The following is a 19,377-nucleotide window of genomic DNA, read 5'->3' as shown; positions in this document are numbered from 1 at the left end:
CACTGAGCTAAATCCCCGGCCCGATCTTTGGCATTTCTTAGTCACATGACCTTTAAAGTGAGTTTCAGTGTTGGGAAACACCAGCTCCAAGCCTCTGCCGATCAACTTAGGGGCTCACGTTGTGAGAGAAGCCCATACTCTCTTCTCAGTGGTCTGCACCCCTGACTCTCCAACCCAAGGCTCAGTGAGATCAGTCTGCTCAGGAACCGTTACATAATAACTGTAACGATCTCACAAGTACACAGTTAAGCCTTGGTCAGCACACTGCTTCCTTACTAAAAGATGCAGATCTGATGAGCTGAAGTGCAGAGCTGGGAATGAGAAGACACTAAGTGGAGAAGCCAGTTCCACAGGAATTGTTGGCTAGTGCTGGGAGAAATGCATTGTGTGAGGTAGCAAAACCGAGTATGAGCCCGAGTTCTCAAAGGCAGGGAACTTCACACTGAAATAGTCTCAGCTTTCTTTGGGACAAGGGCACCATGAGAGGATTGTGAAATACTCACAATGAGGACACAACTACAGTCATAGCTCTGTACTTAACTGCTTTGAAACTTGAGTTTGGTACTCGAAACATTTTGATGTTTGTTTGGTGCTACAACTTGTCAGTGTCAATTACCTTCTGACTGGCTGTACCTTTACAGCCAAAACGATTTAATACTCATTGTTGCATCTGCTGAAACCAACTAAGGACAATTTCACGGTACCACTGCACTACAGGGAGAGCAAACATGTGCACTGATTCTGTCCCAGACACACACAACTTGGTGTTCTTTTTTTTTTTTTTGGTGCGGGGATCAAACTTGGGACCTTTCACTTTTGAGGCAGGCGGCAGAACCACTGAGCTAAATCCCCAGCCCTCAACTTGGCGTTCTACCTGCATGGAGTCCCTTTGCCTCAAAGTAATGAGGTACCCTTAGGTCTCATATTACAGATAAGTAAACAAAGCTTAGAAGCTTGACACTTTTCCTAGGTGATAGAGTAAGTGGCAGAGGAAAGACACATATCTTCCATCTGCCTGACTTTCCGCTACTCCAGGTCAGCGCACTCAGTGCTGAGAGTCACCCACTACGTCGGCAGGGAGCAGTGTCCGTCTGACAGACTAGGTCCCTGCTTACTCATTGCTGTGTGACTAATTAACATGGAAGTCGCTGTCTAGGTGCTTAGAAACCTAATGTCACCTGGAGTTTCCTGGTTTCCCCAGAAACAAGTGAGGCTTTCATGCAATCTGTTCCTGAGGTTGAGAGGGGCTAAAACAGCTCAATTTTACCCAGTGCTCCCCAGCAACGAGGTTTTTCTCATGCATTCATTCAGTCTACAAGCAAGTCCCAAGGGCTGGAGGAGGCCGCCAAGTGCCACCATCCTGCAAGTCACTCTCTGTGACTCACCATGGTGTCTGTGTATTCTTCCAGTTTTGCCTCTGAAATGGCCTTTTTGTGGTGGAAGAAAAGGTCTCGGAGGAAGTTCTGTGACATCAAGAGAAAAGTGACATTTATTCAGCAAGTAAATAAGCTGCAAAGGTCTCGAGAGGCCTGTTTGTCTGTTTCAAGGAGGAAATAAAACGCTTTTAACAAGCAATCAATTCATAATTGCAGAGCTATCACTGTTTAAAGAGAACTCATGGGACCCAGAAAATGGCCCCTGGGGTGAAAAAAAGTATTCTAAATGCTCAGTTATGCCTCTTTCCCAAAGACAGCAATGTAACCTGAATTTTGTAAATCTTCCAAACATGAATACATTGTTTCAAATGTAAAAAATTCAAATCCATTTTTTGGGGGGCCACAGAAAGCAAACTCATGTTTTTTATTAATCAAATTCCCAATGATAAACAAAGCAGCACTTCACCGTGACAGTCCCCTTCGCCCAGTGACACTTACTCGAAGCTCAGCAGCTGATATGAAGCCACTGCTGTCCGCATCGTATCTGCGCCAAATCTGAAATACACAAAGATCATTAGTCCATTTATCCCCCAATACTTTGGGGTTGACTTATTGCTGTTATTTCCTATGCTTAGGTATCTGAAAACAGTTCTTAACTGAATACAAATAAGCTTTTTTACAAGGAATTTTGGGCTTCCTTTGGTGACAGCAATTGTTCAGACTGAACTCAAATTCATGAAGATCACATTGCTAGGGTTCTTTGGAGAAGCTCAAAATAGAAAGATAAGAAGGAAAGGACTTCAATTTGAGCAATATTACAAACTAAGAAACCTTCTCTGCACTAACCACTTAAAAATGCGGAACACTGAAAAACAACACCTTAAATACACAGCTGAGCTGGCAAGAAAGTGAGAGGACTCCTACAAGACCCACATGATAGGGAGGCACAAACCCAGAGAGGTGTGAAGTGGAACCAAAGCCCACTCCAGGTGTATGTGCTGGGCCCAGGTGACACAGCCTGCAGTGTCATCAGACAGTCGGACTTGTGGTAAACAAGAGACAAATCCTGGGTGCCACACAAGGTGGGAAATCAGACTGAATCATCTCTTTACAGAACTCCACGTTGCAGTATCTTAATGAAAGGATGAACTGAGCTATATATATATATATATATATATATATATATATATATATATATATTTGGGGGGGGCAGTACCTGGGATCGAACTCCAGACCTTGCCCTTGCGAGGCAGGCGGTGGCACCACTAAGCTAAATCCCAGGCCCCGAACTAAACAATATTGATAACAATCTGCAGAAAAGTCGCCTAAACAGTCTTGGCTCTGGGGAGAGGGAACAAACTGCTTCTGACAAGCTGTCCCTCTCCTTGGTTTGAGATCAGCATTCTTCTAGCTGAAAATATGATTGCATTCTGAACCAGATGACAAAACAGCTAGAAGTCTTTGAGGAACTGCTTTCTTGGACAAATGCTGTTACTGTAACCACTTCTGATTACTCCATAGACAAGACTCATCATTTTGTACGCTTCTTAACACTTACACAAAATGAAAAGTAGCACAAGGTAGTTGTGTTTTTTAATAGACAAGATTCTGTTTAGGTCCTAGCTAGGTTGTCCATGTTACCGACTGCAGGGACCTTATTTCAAGTCGGGGCCCTGACTGCAGACACTGTAGGGAGAATGGGAGATGTTGATCTGATGCTGCTATTTAGGGAGAACAGTTCAGGAACATCACTCCTTTCAGCCTCTGTCATTTAGGCCAGAATTTAGCTAAACTTACAAAGCTATAAGTTAAGTGCGATTTATATTCTAACTTTTATTAGGTGAATAGACCAAAACTATGAAAATTTCAAATAATTTTTAAAACATTTTGCATGCTTCTTAAATGCTATTTTTCAAGTATTCTCTATCTAAATGATCTTAGAGTTTACTACAGTTGGGTCCTTGGAAGGCCAAAGATTTTTATGTGAATATTTAGCAGGACTATCATTAAAGAATGAAGGCAAAGTAAAGAGACTTCTAGACAACCAGAAATAGTTTGGTACCAACTGACTCTTAGGAAAGGTTGTATGCTAGGAAGAAGGTGAAACATGAAGGACATCCAAGATACAAAAAGGAATAGCCAGCAACGATAATGGCAAATATGTGGGCAAACTGAAATAAATGTTGACTGCTAAAAATGTGTGGGATTAAAGAAAACAAGATAGAAATAGTATCTTGTGCTGGGTGTGGTGGCACACACCTGTAATCCCAGCACTCGGGAGGCTGAACCAGAAGGATCTCCATGAGTTCAAGGCCAGCCTGAACTGCATAGTGACACTCTTTCTCAACAACAAAAAAAAGAGAGAGAAAAGAACAGAAATAATGTCTTATACTATAATGGCACTTGAGCTGAAGTTGGACATTAAGATCCTATGGTTCTGGGTCGGAGGTTTAGCTCAATGGTTCCGCTGCCTGCCTCAAAAGCGTAAGGTCCTGAGTTTGATCCCCAGTACCAAAAAAAAAAAAGATTTTATGGTTCTGGTGAACAAAGACATTAACTTAGAATTTAATAAAATGTGCAGGGTATAATAGGTTATAACCAATTTAATTTTTTAAAAGAATTCAAAAATCCACAATGACATCTGCAAAACAGACGTTCTTCAGAGAAAGGGAAAATTCTTCTTTTTTTTTTTTTGTACTGGAGATCAAACTTGGGACCTTGCACTTGTGAGGCAGGTGGCAAAACCACTGATCTAAATCTCCAGCCCAGGAAAATTCTTCTTTACACAAACAAATTTACAAACTAGAAAGGAAGGGAAAATAGAATATATTTTTTAAAAAGATAAAAAGCTTCCGCATACTATTTACTCTTTCCATTTCTTGCAGTTATTCTAGACTGCGCAAGATCTAGCATACTAATACTTTTTTCTGATTTAAAAAATAAGCCATACTTATTGTACAAAACTAATGAAATACAAAAAGTAGAAATTTATAATGTTCAGAAACTCAAAGTAGAATTTATAATCCCCAGAGATAATTACTATTTCTATGTGGTTTCTTCCTCTCATGCTTTGATTACTTACACAGCAAAACCTAATTGCTGGTCCTAATGCCCTACACATGACTAGTTTGGGTTTTTTTCACTTAAAAAAAAATTGGGGGGGGGGATACAGAGGATCAAACTCAGGACCTTGAGCTTGCAAGGCAGGCAACAAAATCACTGAGCTAAATCCCTGGCCCTTCACTTAAAATTTTCTATGAGCATTTTAAACAAAATTACAAGCATTTTTAAAATGTTATTAAAGTAACTTAAATAACTATGATTCTACATACAAATGGAAAATACAAAAATACAAAGAATATGAAAATCATCTGAAATCATACCATTTGCAATCATTATTTGTCTTGTGTGTATTACTCATCTTATATGTGCAAATGTGAGGATAAATGCATTTTAAAACAAAATTAAGATCACACTGCATACACAGTTTTGTTTCTTAACAAAGCTCCTTGCCATAAGCTGTTCTTTGGGAATCTGATCTTTAGTGACGTGTGATAGTCAGAGGGGATCTTTTTCTACTAAACCTGATGCACCTAGAACCATTCCAAGCATACACATGAGTACTCATGAGTACTTGCAGAATGAATAAATCATATAAATGTATCATAGTTTACCTCATTCTTCATTCAGTGTTAGGCTTTTATATTATTTTCAGTTTTAAATTTACGCTGCAACCTTTAACAAACGTGATCATACAGAAAAAACTTTGCTCTATGTCTTTGATTAGGGGTCTAAGAAAGATGCTTGGAGAAGTAGAATTATTAAGTCTTTAAAAAGTAACACTAGACAGTGAAATTTTATTTATTTATTTATTTGCTTATTTATTTTGGTACCAGGGATCAAACTCAGGTCCTTGCACTTGCACAGCAGGCGGCAAAACCACTGAGCTAAATCCCTGGCCCCACAGACAGTGAAATTTGAAAGGACCCTAGTTAAATTTTTGCAAAATTACTTTCCAGAAAATTATTCCACATGACATGGCTTTTAGCAGAGCATCCTTGACAATCTCAGGGCTTCCTTAATTGAACTGTGGATGTTTGTTTGTTTGTTTGTTTGTTTTTTGGTACAGGGGATTGAACTCGGGACCTTGTGCTTGAAAGGTAGGCAGCAGAACCACTGAGCTAAATCCCTGGCCCAGAACTGTGGGTTTTTATGGATCCCTTAAAATCTTTACCACTTTGATTGTAAAAACTTAGTTATTTTATTTTATTTTAAATTACATTTTGTGGGGGTTATTGGTATCCATTTATGGTCTATGCAAATTTCTTCTGCGAACTGTCTATGCAGGTGCTTGTCCAATTTTACATGAAGCCAAACAAAATAGTGCCAAAGGATAAGACGCTATCATTTCTAAATGGGAGCATGACGACTATTTCAGGAGTTGGGCGCAGGACAAAAGTGGTGATCTGAGCCCATGGGTGGTTTTCTCTAACAGAGCAGAAACAACCAGAGGCAGTCCCCCAGAAGAAGGAAGCCGGAGGGACCACTGATATTGTCTATAGCTTCTACCCCAGCACAGTGGTTGCAAGCAGATCAGCACATGGGTAGATTATGTTTTGACTGCATTGTGCCTTCACAACTACAGTGAGTTCCACAGACAGGCTGGATTTCCAGACAGAATTCTCAAAGGGCAAAGTTCCCTGGAGCTCCGCAGGGGTACTGGCTTTGGACAGGACATGTGCTGTCCCTGTTGCTTGTGCCAGCCCTCCCTGCTCTACACCCCATTCTTAGCAAACCTGGCTGAGCCCACTAGAGGATCTGCAGCTCAGGGGCAACCCTACTTGCTCCTGAAGGCTTCTTTGCTCAGTCTTCTTGGGACTGCAGTGGCTGCAGCACAACACTCACCTGCATGAACTCCACACTGCTGTCCAAGGGGGCTTCCAAGCGAAAGAGGAGAAGAAAGTTTTCATCCTCAGACAAGAACATTCTGGCCAGCTAAAGGAGCAAAGAATAGCAGTCAAGGTCGTAGGGACACTGGCCAGTGTTGCTTTAAGGAGTATCCCCTGGGTAACAGGCTTGATGCACACTATAAGGCAGAGGCCTCCTCTGTCTTGCAAGACAGAGTCCAGCTGCAGCCCTGAGCCCATGATTGTCATTTATTGATTTATTGATTTTTTTTTCCAAAGGTATCATGCTCCTACTAGATGTGAAACACTCCCATGACAGCCTCATACAGCTCATGTTCCGTGTCTCTTGGTGGCTTCCAGAGGCTACACTGAGGGAGTGACATATCATCTATTTTTGTGTAGCTGTGCTTTATGATGCTCACAGGGCTATGCTCTTCTTAGTACATGTACTCATGTGAAGCAGTACGCAACTGTGGTGGAATTTCTTTCTAAATAGTAACCTTTTTTGGGATTGGAGGAGGAAAGATCAGGTAAGAAGTGGACCATCCTAGATGTTACAAGCTAAAAACACTGGCTTGCTTTAGTAAGTACTCAAAAAGAGAGGTTGAGTTGAAAAAAGCTATTTTTTTGTTTGTCTTTAATAATCTTCAGGGAGATCAGCGCCACTGGGAGCTAATGCACAAGTTTAAACTCATTTAATGTCTTGTCAATTTTTCCTTACATCAAGGATTAGTTTGAACAAGACACTCCAGAGAGACAGATGATGACTCAAGTACCTGAAAGGCCTCCATCATCCAAGTCCCCAATCATAAAATAGGTACAAATATTGATTGACCTAAATAAAATGATGAAGGAATTACACAGTCTTTGTTACTAAGCAACTAAGCAGATGAAAAAGGAGAAGTGATTACTTCCAAAATGTTATCCAGGCCAACTGCCGCGCAGAAAGTCTAATTTCCCAATCAAATATTAAGATTCCCATTGTCTTTCAAGGAAAATCACAACCTAAGAAAGTACAGCCAAGAAAAATACAATCATGAATGGTACCTCTTTCATCCTTATGTGACCTTCTTTAGGGACACCATGGGCAGTCATAAATTGTTGTTTCATCTTGCACACATTTTCCTCCATAACTGAGTCCTGCAATGGGCCACATATAACCACATTAAAGTCACCCAGGATCCCAAAAATATAGTTAGGATAGCAAATATTCAAAACATATAGCCCAATCATTATGTTCCCCCAGCCTGGAAATCTGCTTCCTTGGTCATTTAGAGTGAGTGATACTACCCTTTTGTAGAAGAGAGAGCACGCATGGAGATTTCTTTTGGAACCAACAAGCTATCAAAATCATGTCTAGGTAAAATTTAGAGTGAATCACTAAAATACGGATGAAAAGAACCTGAGAGATAAGAGTGCTGAGAGAATAAATTTGAATATCATTATCTATTAGGTTGCAAGAAAAGACTGTATTATAACTAATATACAGATGTTTCCATTTTTAACTAAAAAGTCCAGTTTTGGAGACTCCAAGCCATTCCCTTAATTTTTTCCTTGTACACTCAGAGGAAAAAATAATTATAAGAGTGAAATAGTGAAAAAGAAAACCAAAGGAGCACCTGTCTGGCAAGCGCAAGGTCCTGAGTTCAATCCCTGGTACCAAAAAAGAAAAAGAAAGAAAACCAAAGGGAAAAAAATAATTGTTAGCAAAGATGTCACCTTTCTCCTCCATGTACAACCTTTTTCTACACATTTAGTTATCTTCTTTGGGAACCACCAAAGAGGGACACTCCAAGAAATGTGACAGATGCATCAACAAAAAGGAGGCAATTCTGCTGCGATTGCTGAGAGGCAGAGACAATCCCAGACACTGCCCACTTTTGAGCTTCCATACTTGCAGAATTCATGTAAAATTAATTGTCTCTGGTAGCATCATTCTATTCCTGCCCCGAGCCCATCAGCTGTGAGTTACAGGGCTGAGAAGAGGTGGTGATCTGGACTGACCACCCTCCCTGCTGGCGTTGGGAGTGAGGGTGACTCCGGGCTCCTGGAAGGCTCTGTGGGTACACTGTGCCTGGGCACACATCTGGAGCTGTTCCCTGGGGGCCTAGGACTCACCCAGTTCCCCGTTTCTCCCTCATAGTTCTCAGGAATAACTGTAGGATGTGCTGAGAATGAGCCCTTCTGAGATTAAAAAGGAATTGTCTGGGACAACTCAAGCACGGTTCCTGTCCCTCCTAGAACAGGATGTCCTCAAACATGGTGGCCCCCCACAACAAGTTGTACCCAGGTATAAAATCCAGGGCAACAACTTTTTGTCGAGTACCCAGCCAGTGCTGAACATGACCCTGACCCCAGTCAGCAAAGCAGACCCTGCCATTGCCCTCCGGCACAGGCTGTGCCAGACACCCTTGCCCTGACTTTCTTTCCCCTGGGCTCCCTCTCTGATAGTCTGAAAAAGCAGGTGGTGGGAGGGACCCATGGGAGAGAATAACAGACACCTGCATCTAATTTACAAGGGCAGGTGAATAAACATTTGTGGAGAGCTTGCCAGCCAGGCTCTTTGACAAATGGCTTCTTCACAGTGGTCATGGGAGATTATAAACAAAAAAGTCACCACCCTCTTCAGCCCTTGGTTTCTATGCTGTCCTCCTAGACTTTCCTCTTCAGGGAGCTTTTTGTTTTGGTTTGTAGCCATTCTCATCATTGTTCATCATACATGTTCCAGCTCCTTACACTGAAACTCTCCTTTACTGCTTTCCCACCACTGGCTGAGAAAATACCTCAAGTTTTTTGTTTTGTCTTGTTTTGTTCTGTTTTTGTAGAAATGTCTTGAGAGTCCTTTCAGGTATGCCCTCTTGTCCTTAGGCAGTCATCTCTGCACTTGACCTTTTTCATATGGTGAATGTTACCCAAGAGTGGGAAATCTAGAAGAGTCCCATAAACCCTCTGCCTTGTAGGACCTGAGGTATAAAAAGAGGAACACTACAATCACAGTAAATCACATCTATTGCTGTACTCTGAATCAAGGGGCCTGCTTCTTTCCAATCAGTCTGTGTTTTGGAAGCAAGAGTGAGGAGAAAAGAATCAGAGAATGTCAGGCATCCTTCTCTAAGAATCGTAGGCACTGCCCTTTCATTTTACTGCTGAGGAAAGAGTCCAAGAGGGTGACTCCCCATTGCTCCATACTGGCAAAGTAAGACTGAAACCAGCACCTCCCACCACACCTTACTATTGAGGCAGACAGCACAGGCAGAGTACCCAACATTCGGGAGTTATAAACGAGCAATGGCTCAAAGTCCAAGGAGAACATGGGGACTTATTGTTTTCAGGATAGGCTCTGGCAATCAGTTAAGTAAAAGGACACTTTAAATGTCGTAAGACCCTGAATTGTGAAAGTCAGTTCTTAGAAAGCCAGGAGCACCTTGGCCAGAAGAAGCAACTGTATGCGAGGGAAGACCCAGAGCATTATTGTAGGATTTTGGCCCCTGAAATTAGAATCTTGTCTCATTAATTGTGGGAGGTTGGTGCACAGGAAATGTTTGATGGTGAGTTATAACAGTAAAGTAGAAAAAATGCTCTGAGCTGAGATAATTTAAGCTATTGGATCCCCTAATGTCACCTTAATTTTCTATACTTCCAGGACTGGTGTGGTAACAGAAATATGGGAACCTTTGGGCCAGGGATTTAGCTGAGTGGTTTTGTTGCCTGCTGCACAAGCACAAGGACCCGAGTTCGATCCCCAGTACCAAAGGAAAAAAAAAAAAAAAAACTGTGAGAAATATGGGAACCCATTCAGTTTCGTGTCAATCAGTATTTTTCCTCTTGCTTGTCTAGCCATCCACAAACTTTCGTCAGCATTTGTGTCTCTTTTTCTCTTGTTGTCTTTTGCTGGTGGGGATTAGATTAAAATATGATAAATGGGTGACGTATATAAACAGAAAGAGATTAATGAACTAATGTATCATATGGTTCCCAACTGGATACTACACAGTAAGGAATAGATTTTGTTTGGAATAAATTGCAGTGAAGGTAAGATTTTGCAATTAATTAAAAGTTTTGTTAATAAGCATTTATATATACAGCTATTTTAATTTTTTTTAAAAAAAGCAAATCCAAACCTCCAGCATTTGTAAATGATGTATTAATCAAATGGATTTGAGTGTTCTAGCCATACCAAAGCCATCTGCTCGATTGATGGCTTTGGTCTTGTATTTAGAAATATTAAATGATTAAAATAAGAGGACGTGGACAGATTGACTCTGTAAGCACATCAGCCAAGTGTATTCACTTGATGATTATAGACAGGGAATAGTCAAGAGCCTTGTTTAAAGACTGAATACATTCCTAAGTGAACACACATTAAATGAAAATTATGAAAAAAGACATTAGTGATTTGGAAGCAAAATCTTAGGTGAAGAAATCAGAAATGGATTATTTGTCTCATTCTGAGCAAGTGTCCTGGGCCCCTGAGGTGACTATCTCTCCCAGTGAGTAGTTTCCTTACTCATGAGGGACCAAAGGGAGAGTGTGACTGAAGCCATTCTCCAAGGGAAATAGAAAATTTGCTTTCGAAAACTCCCATCTCATTGACAAATGTGTTTAGGGTTAGATCTTAAAAGCTTTTCAGTGTTTAAGAGAGTAATTATCCTGTGTAGGGTAGTCCATTAGTGGATCTAAGAAGGTGGAAGGGGTCCAGAATAAACAATGGGACAGCTAAGGCCTCAAGAAGATGCCAGAGGTATACATTAGGTGCTTCCACAGCTAAGGGGCCCTTTTCACTTGAGCTGTCTCTTTGTGACACTGGAAGCCAAAACATGATTATTCTCATTTTGTGGACAAGAAAATTGAGGCAAATGCAGGAGGTTTAAGTGGCATGTTGATGTTAGCTAGGACACAAATGTCTGATTTCCATTTTCATGTGGAGTTTTCCTTCCCCTACTTCATGAGACTTCTCTAGAGTGGGCCTTCAGACAAAGTGCTATATTGTATTTTTCCTGGATGGAAAGTGGACAGAGATTCTGAGATTCCAAGATTCCCTGCCCACCAGGCTTCTCCATGGGACTGGCACTGAACACTTATAGGTCAGCCTGTCAAGCCCCAGTACCACGTTTGGATGTTGCGATGGTTAGGATGAAGGAAAACCTAGAGCCTCAGAAAACATGACTTTGGACAGGTCTGTGAGGCCTTTCTAGAGGAGGTCAGCATATGAGTCTGAGTGGGCCTGGTGGGGAAGACCCACCCTTGGTGCAAATGCCCATCACCCACTTGGCCGGGGACAGAGAGAACAATTACAGAAGACAAAATGGTCCCCAACCCCTTGAAAGCTGGGACATTCTCATCTCCTGTCTTGGACATTCGAAGTCCCAGCCGTCTTGCCCTTGACTCCAGGATGTATGCCAGCAGACCCCATCCTGGGTTCCCAGGCTTTTGATTTCAAACTGAAGGTGACTCTATTGGCTCCCCTGGTTCTGAGGCCTCTGCACTTAGACTGAGCAAGACTATCAGCACCCAGGGTCTCCAGCTTGCAGATGTCCTGCCATGGGACTTCTCAGCCAGCATAACAGCATGGGCCAACTTCCTAACAAATCTCCTCTCTTAGACCTACATATCTTCCCTGCTGGTTCTGTCTCTCTGGAGAAGCCCTACTAATCAGGTGTCCCCGCATCAAGCAGGAAAAGCACAGTGGAGATCTCTCCATGCGCTGGGCCTTCACTTCAAATTCCAGCTTCACCTTTTAGAGTAAGAACTCTGCCAGAAAAGCAATTATTTATTTATCTCTGTAATATAGCATCTGTTGAATGAATAAATTATTGTTTATGGTGGGCTCAGCGTTCCCAACGAAAGTTAATTAACATAGGCCATGTTGATGGAAAATTAGATTTCAAAGCAAATGTTTGTGAAGCCAAAGAAGCAGTGGCCAGGCTCTCTGTGCCACCTTTAGTCTGAGGGCACGGAGACTTAACATCTCTCCTCTCAGACCTCTAACCCCAAAGCCCATGACAATTCCATGGACCAGTCCCCAAAGAGCCTAAGGTTCCCTCAGATGCTATTCCCCATCAGTCCTTATCAGAGACTTGAGACTACAGCAGGGCAATTGCAATCTCCAGAGCATGGAAGGAGGTCTGGATATTGGCAGACTGAGACTGAAACCAGCATTTTCCAGCACACCTCACTATTGAAGCAGCAAGTACATAAGGGAGGTGTGCACACAGAAACTGATTATCAGTATGCACTGGCCAGATATAGCCTAGTTTAGAGGCCAGTCCTCAACATTTGGGAACAAAAGATGAGGCTTGCAGGCAGAGCAGCAATAGCAGCCATTTCCACTAAGCCAGGCCCCTCAGAGGCTGTAAGGAGCAGGTAATTACAGCAGCCTGATTGCTCTCCAAGATTGACAAGCAGGCAGCTTGCTGTTAGAACCCTCAAAATCCTGCTTTTGAGATCTCTGTGATGCACTAATCAGTGAGAAAACGTGGAGCTGTTCAGGCCTCTGATGAACTTCATGCCACTCCTACACCCAGAGCCTGACCCTGGAGGCCCCTCTTCTGCTAGCTTCTGTGTACACTAGGAACCACCCACACTGCTGATTGTACTCTGACTGTACACTGTTCCTCCTGATTGAACTCGTTTAGTACCAGCTCACTGCTGACCAGAGCAAAAAGTCTAGAATCGAGACACTTCCAGTTTTTGTAATCTGTTTGTGAAGGCAGCACAGAATGACCCAGCAAAGGTCCCTGAAGCCACACTCCCCCAGTTACCACTTGGGGAACCAGTGGCAGGTAGCACCATTTCTGGTTCATGGTTTGATCAATCTTTCAGAGCTGTCTCCCTAGCAGGGGTGCCTGGGGTTACTGCCACAGCTCAGTGGGGCTGCCCCGATCGTAGTGGGACCCCTCTGCACAGCCAGTCACTGTCTCTGCAGGTACTGAGGGTGGTGAAAGAAGATGCAAACCAATTCTTACAGTGCAAGATTCTTTCCAGGCCCTGAATGCAGTGAAATTCCTAGCGTCTGCATTTGAACCAACACAGATCATTCTCAAGCATATCAAAGTTTAATTTGCATTGGTCTAAGGACTCTGAGACCTCTTGTCCAATTTTCTGCTTGTGCTGAACACTGGTGGTTCATTTTAAATCTCTTTTCTCCAAGGAGTCTGTTTGCCCATGTGTGAGTGTGGATCCACAGGGCAAGACCAGAGGGGTCACCGGTGATCAGAACAGCCTGCTCCTCAAGAGGTGGTTCCCTCTTCTCTCTCACCAACTCCTCTCAGCTTGGCCACAGCTTCAGATGAAGACAGATCCAAGTGTCCTCAGCTTAGATCAAACCCTTGTGCTTGGGTGGCCATACCCTCCTGTGCCTGAAAATGAGGCGGTCCCAGTTTCAGTACTGACTGCAAATTTTCTCCTTTTCTATACGTCACTAAAGTGGGAAGACTTCTGAAAAGGTGTAAAGTTCCAAGTTTCAGGACATCTAGAGTTTTAGGAGTGACCATCCTGTTTTAAAGCTCAGAAGGTGGCTATCCAAGGCTTTGAATGGTTTAACCTCCATCTTTTGGCTTTTCCCCAGACACCTCTGTCCATGGTCAACAAAACGGTGTCTGATGCCTGGGTTCATGGAAGCATGAGCCTCAGAATGTACAGATGCTGCTGGCATATAAAACAGGGCTGGAAATAGGACTGTGAGTCTCCCCTCCTGGGGACATCCTGAGTTCTGCTCATAGCTGATGCCAAGGCAGAAATGAACAATAAAGAGAAGGTGTGGAAAGATCTGACTGAAGAGAGAGGACTCACGTCCACGTCCCTCTCACCTGCCCCTCCCTTCACCCCACAGGCTGCAAGGGCATGGGGTGGCACCAAAAAAGAGAGATGTGTAACCAAAAGAGAAAAGACTGAGGCTGGGGGCTAATAAGAGAAATGAAGAATGAAGAGATGAGACAGAGAGTGATAGGAAAGAGAAAAGGAAAACAACAAACATGGAGAAAGAAGGGACAAAAGTGACCTTTAAGAAGCAGACTGGAAATGGAAAGAGAAAATAGAGACAGAGAGCTGAAGAAATGAGTGAGAAAGAAGGAGCAGGGAAACAGAGGTGAGAGACAGAGAGGTCAGAGAGAAAGGAAGAGACAATGAGGGGGGGTAGCGAGGTGTGCAAATGCAGAGATAAGACGCAGAAGTGAAGACAGGCCAGAAAGAAAGAAAATGCTGGCAAACAGACGAGAGACCCGTGTGGCTGGTAAGGGCAGGCAGCAGCCTCTCCTTTACTGACCAGGATGCCCCTGTCCTCAATCCCCTCCCTCCTCAGTGGTGGAGAGCCAGCCCCTGGGTGTCCTCTGGAGGATGTGCTGCACTTCAGTACCCTTCCAGGTGAACCACGTCTGAAGATAAATAACCTCTGTGATTCACTGACACTGTGGCTGGGCCAGAGCTCCGCCTCCCACACTGCGGGCCTGGATCTCAGCTCCTGAGTCTGTTTTCCCTCTGCTTTCCTACCAGACTCCTCAAGAGCAGTCTACATCTCTTGAGGCTGGATTTGCCATTTGGGACCTGAACACTGGATGAATTGGTTTACATTTCTCTCTGGACTCTGAGTGTGTTGGTTTCTTTCAAGTTTGTCTTTTCCTGAGGACTCTGTAATTTCTTCTAATAAAATGAATAATAAAAAAATAATTGGAAATGTTTTTTGCTGTTTCCTATCAAAGAAAATCATAGGCATTAAACACCCAGAAGCCTAAAGCTTTTACATTTACATCTGTTTCCAACTTTTTGATCTTGTGACCAAAGTGTGCTACCCTATTTCTAGGTTTAAATCCATTAGCAGAGATGTAACCAAGGAACTGTTTAGAACAGAGTTGATTGAGCCTGCAGTTAAAATCTCTGAGTGGATGACAGATGTTACAATGAATGTCAATGACCAGTACAGCTAATGTTATAGTTGTATCTTTTATAAAACCTGCCTAAATCTCTTTGTGTTGCTAGGAGAAGGAGAAAAATTACATGTATGCAAAGGAAGAAAGGAGGTCAGTTGAGATTAATAGGTACAAATCAACACAAGACTTGGATGTTTGTATTTCACTAAGAGACACATAAATTAATCCTTAGTGCTGTAAGTACTTACATCAGTACCCAGTTTCATCAGCATTTGATGAAGGAAAGCAGTTAGCTCCTTCTCTCCTATGTAACCTTTTTCTAAATGCAAAAAGATAAGCATAAACAACAGTCACTTATACACAATGACATGTGACTTTTAGCTTTTATCTAAATTTGTTTTCAACCTCACAATGTACAATATTTCCATGGGTACCATTTTTGCTATTCCAATAACTAAGTACCAACACATACTTACAGAAGACATGGATTTGGACAGTGAATAAGTATTACAGAATAAATGCTTTATGCAGGAGGTTGTATTAACATTTGGGAAAAGAAAGTTACTAAATACATAGCTTGTAATCAATGAATAAACAAGAGCTTTAGAATAAAATCTAACCCAATGATTTTGGAAGGTTGAAAAACCAAAGGAAAATGTCGAATCTTATTTTGCAGATTTAAACAGTTGTAGATGTTTTCTTTTTGTTTCTTTGTTAATAAAAAGCAGAGAAAATGGTTAGTTTCATTGTATTTTTAAGAAAGTTTCTCTTTTTTTCTTTTTGGTGGACAAAGAATAAATTTGAAAATTGATAAAATTCCTACTCCTTTTGAAAGTGTGTTTGGAGGTAAAACAAAAACAAAGTCACTCCTAAAAATAAGCACACTTAGGGAAGGCTACTTTCAAATTACTGAGACACAGCCCACCATACATATATGATACTTATCATTACACAAATAGCACATCACACACTCACACACTCTGGGAAGGCAGTGAGTTTGCGAGAGGTTTCTGGATGTCCCACACGCGCTCTCCACAGGTGTGTCCAGGTGTGGGCATAAACGACGCATGCAGGAGACTTCCCCGCAGGGAAAGGGGCGCGGGAAGGGGACTCTGGGTCTACACCGCAAGCGGTCGCTCTACTCACCGTCCACATCAAAGCGCTGCCACACCCGCCAGAAGCCCGCCGCGTCAAGACGCCGCCCCGGAGCCGGGCCGCGGGTGCTGTCCATGGTTCCGACGCAGAGCCAGGCGCGGGGCGCGAACACCAGGGAAACGGGTGACGGAGCCCTTGCCGGACTCCTGTGCTGCTCCACCTGCTCTGCCGCCCTCTGATTACTGACCTGTCGAGAGCAGCTGGCAGGGGACTGGTGGCGCACAGTCGCTGAACTGCCCCCAGCCTCGACGGGGAGCTCAGCATACAGTAGCTGAACCGCCCCGCCTTTGCCAAGGCCCCTCCCCTCCCCTACCGAGGCCCCGCCCTGCAGCCCCCGCCCCTCCATGGCCCCGCCCCCCCGACTCGGCCGGAGAAGCTCCAGTCTCTGCCCTGAGGGGGGTTTGGGAAGAAGGAGCTGTCTCCAGCGTTCACGGCTCTCTGCGTTGCCCTTTAACGTGTTTGTCAAACTCGGGAAAAGCACCCCCTATACCTTGACTTACCTTTCACAGGAGTGCTCCAAGAGCTTTTCTATAGCCAGTCGTCTCATTTAAAGAGGTGGAAGGGGTGTCAGGGTCCGCCCCTTTCAGCCTGATGGTTTTAGACAGGAAGTATGGAGGGAGGGAAGGAGAGGAGGAATAGAAGTGATGGGAAGAAATTACTGTTAAACCCAGCCTGGGGTTACATGCCTGTGATCCCAGCGCTCTGGGAGGCTGACGCAGGAAGATCACAAGTTTGAACCCATCCCGGACAACTTAGTGAGAGCCCTCCATCTCGAAATAAAAAATAAAAAACTGGGGTTGTAGTTCAGTGATATGGTTCAATCCCCAACACACACACACACACACACACACACACACACGTTACTGTGAAGGAGTCAATCATCGGCCATAATTGAGTCCTGATTGTTTAGAATAGACAACGTGGGGCTGTAATGCTCTATAAGGACTTGCAACTGCACAGATACTACCAGTCACTGTGCTGTAAAGCATCCTTAGGATGTTGAGGGCAGGACGAGTGTATTCGCATTGTTCCAAGAGAGGTGTCTGGAGCAGCATATGGGCCAGCGACAAAATCGGAAAGTACAATGTTTAGATGGCTATGTTTGGTTCCTAAGATGCATGTTAAGATTAAAGGCCAAAAATCACTTGGAAAAACACAGAGCTTTTTATTGATCAAAACTCTGAAACATTTGACTGGATGGTATCTGAAAGAATAAACGAAAAAAAGAAAGAAAGAAAGAAAATATAAAAAAGGGGCTGGGGATTTAGCTCAGTGGTTTCGCCGCCTGCTGTGCAAGCACAAGGACCTGAGTTTGATCCCGGGTACCAAAAAAAAAAAAAAAAAAAGAATGAAAGAATAAACGAGCTACAGTTTTGGCTACCTTCTCAGAGCCTTTAATTGGAGAATCTGTGGAAGGAGCTTGGGCTTTAGATAAGACTTGGATGAGAAATTGATCATCTTTATGGCACTCTGACTCTGATATTAGATTAACAAAATTAATTAATAATTTAATTAAACAAAAATTATTTTAAAAATAATTTTATTATTAAACACATATACAAAAATTAAAGCCATTCAAAGAAGAGCAATGCAAGGGAAAAAACTACAATAATATTCAAATACAGTAGAACTCAACCAAAACAAAACCGAAAAGTACTTAAATATTTCTCCATATAATTTAAAAAAGCATCTCAAGCACCAACAAGACCCCAGAGGATATGATTTGTTTCAGAAAGATCCCCCAAACCAACATTGAACAAATAGTGATCTGGAAAAAAAACTCCAGTTAACTAGCATACTCCACATAAGTCAAGCTTCTCCCTAATTTAAATCTCGATACAGTCATATGACACACGATGGAAACACAATCCGAGAAATATGTTATTAGGCCATTTCATCCGTGCGTATCCTTAATTACACTCTCGGTTTCTCACACTAGAGAAACTATTCGGTATTTACACATGTGTGTCCTATTTATTTCACTTAAGAGTATCATCTCAATATGCATCCATTTAGCTATAAATGTCTCTAGTTTCTCATTCTTTATAGCTGAGTAGTACTCCATTTTATAAAAAAAAAAACCCACATCTTCTTTATCCAGTTTCCAGTTATTGGGCACTTAGGCTGTTTCCAAGCTTTCACTATTACAGACTATGCCGCTATAAACATGGGTGCAAATAAATCGTTGTGGTATGATTCTTTTAATTCTTTTGGGAAGATACCCAACAGGGGAATAACTGGGTCAAATGGGACCTCTAGCCCTAGTTCTTTGAGGTATCTCCATATGGATTTCCACAGTGGTTGCACCAGTCTGCACTCCCACCAACAATGGAGAAGGGTTCCTTTCTCACCACAACCCCACCAGCATTTGTTATTGGTTGATTTATTGATAGCAGCCATTCTTTCTGGCATGAGGTGGAATCTCAGTGTTGTTTTCATCTCCATCTCTTGAATAACCAGTGATGTTGAACATTTTTTCATATATTTATTTGCTGCTTTTACTTCTTTGTCTGAGAAATGTCTGTTCATTTCAGATGCCCATTTTTGAATTGGGTCTTTGAATCTGAGGGGGGTCTGATTTTTTTCAGTTCTTCATATATATTCTAGATAGTAGTCCTTTGTCTGAGGTATGGTTGCTGAAAATTTTTTCCCACATTGTAGGTTGTCTCTTAGCTCTGTTGGTGGTTTCTCTTGCAGTGCAGAAGCTTCTTAATAAGATCCCAGTTGTTGATTCTTTGTGCAAGTTCCTGTGCCACTGAGGTTTTGTTCATAAAATCTTTTCCTATACCAATGTCTCCAAGAGTTCTACCTAACTTATCTTCCAGTAAATTTAGTGTTTCTGTCTTAATATTTAAATCTTTAATCCACCTGGATCTTAATTTAGTGCATAGGTATGGTGATAGGTATGGTTCTAGTTTTAATCTTTGGCAGGTTGAAATCCAGTTTTTCCAACACCATTTATTAAATAGGCTATCTTTCCTCCAGTGAGGATGGTTGGCTCCTTTGTCAAAGATGAGGTGGCTGAGCATATCTGTAGACATTTCTGCATCTTCTAATCTATTCCACTGATCCTCG

At 42.5% G+C, this 19,377-nt stretch overlaps 1 protein-coding gene across 4 annotated transcripts in view; it reads right to left on the bottom strand.

The window, feature by feature from the left end:
• Scgn (secretagogin, EF-hand calcium binding protein) overlaps nucleotides 1-16,582 on the bottom strand; it is a 39,594-nt gene extending 23,012 nt beyond the window's left edge. Inside the window, exons 1-6 of one of the 4 annotated variants that reach the window (XM_004847585.3) lie at nucleotides 16,294-16,582; nucleotides 15,396-15,466; nucleotides 7,331-7,423; nucleotides 6,282-6,371; nucleotides 1,875-1,931; nucleotides 1,386-1,463 (exon numbers count right to left, since the gene is read on the bottom strand). In XM_004847585.3, the coding sequence (XP_004847642.1) occupies nucleotides 1,386-1,463; nucleotides 1,875-1,931; nucleotides 6,282-6,371; nucleotides 7,331-7,423; nucleotides 15,396-15,466; nucleotides 16,294-16,378 (474 nt within the window). In that variant the 5' untranslated portion in view covers nucleotides 16,379-16,582. The remainder of the gene's footprint in view (nucleotides 1-1,385; nucleotides 1,464-1,874; nucleotides 1,932-6,281; nucleotides 6,372-7,330; nucleotides 7,424-15,395; nucleotides 15,467-16,293) is intronic. The other 3 variants (XM_087181836.1, XM_021260540.2, XM_021260541.2) reach the window with 3 other exon arrangements.
• Nucleotides 16,583-19,377: the final 2,795 nt, after the last annotated feature.

This window comes from Heterocephalus glaber, unplaced genomic scaffold (assembly GCF_053883595.1).
Source record: "Heterocephalus glaber isolate CG9 unplaced genomic scaffold, H.glaber_assembly_v1.0 deba00001472, whole genome shotgun sequence".
In the NCBI taxonomy this organism is placed as follows: domain Eukaryota; kingdom Metazoa; phylum Chordata; class Mammalia; order Rodentia; family Bathyergidae; genus Heterocephalus; species Heterocephalus glaber.
Note: the sequence above shows the minus strand (reverse complement) of the source record. Positions and strands in the feature narration are given on the sequence as shown.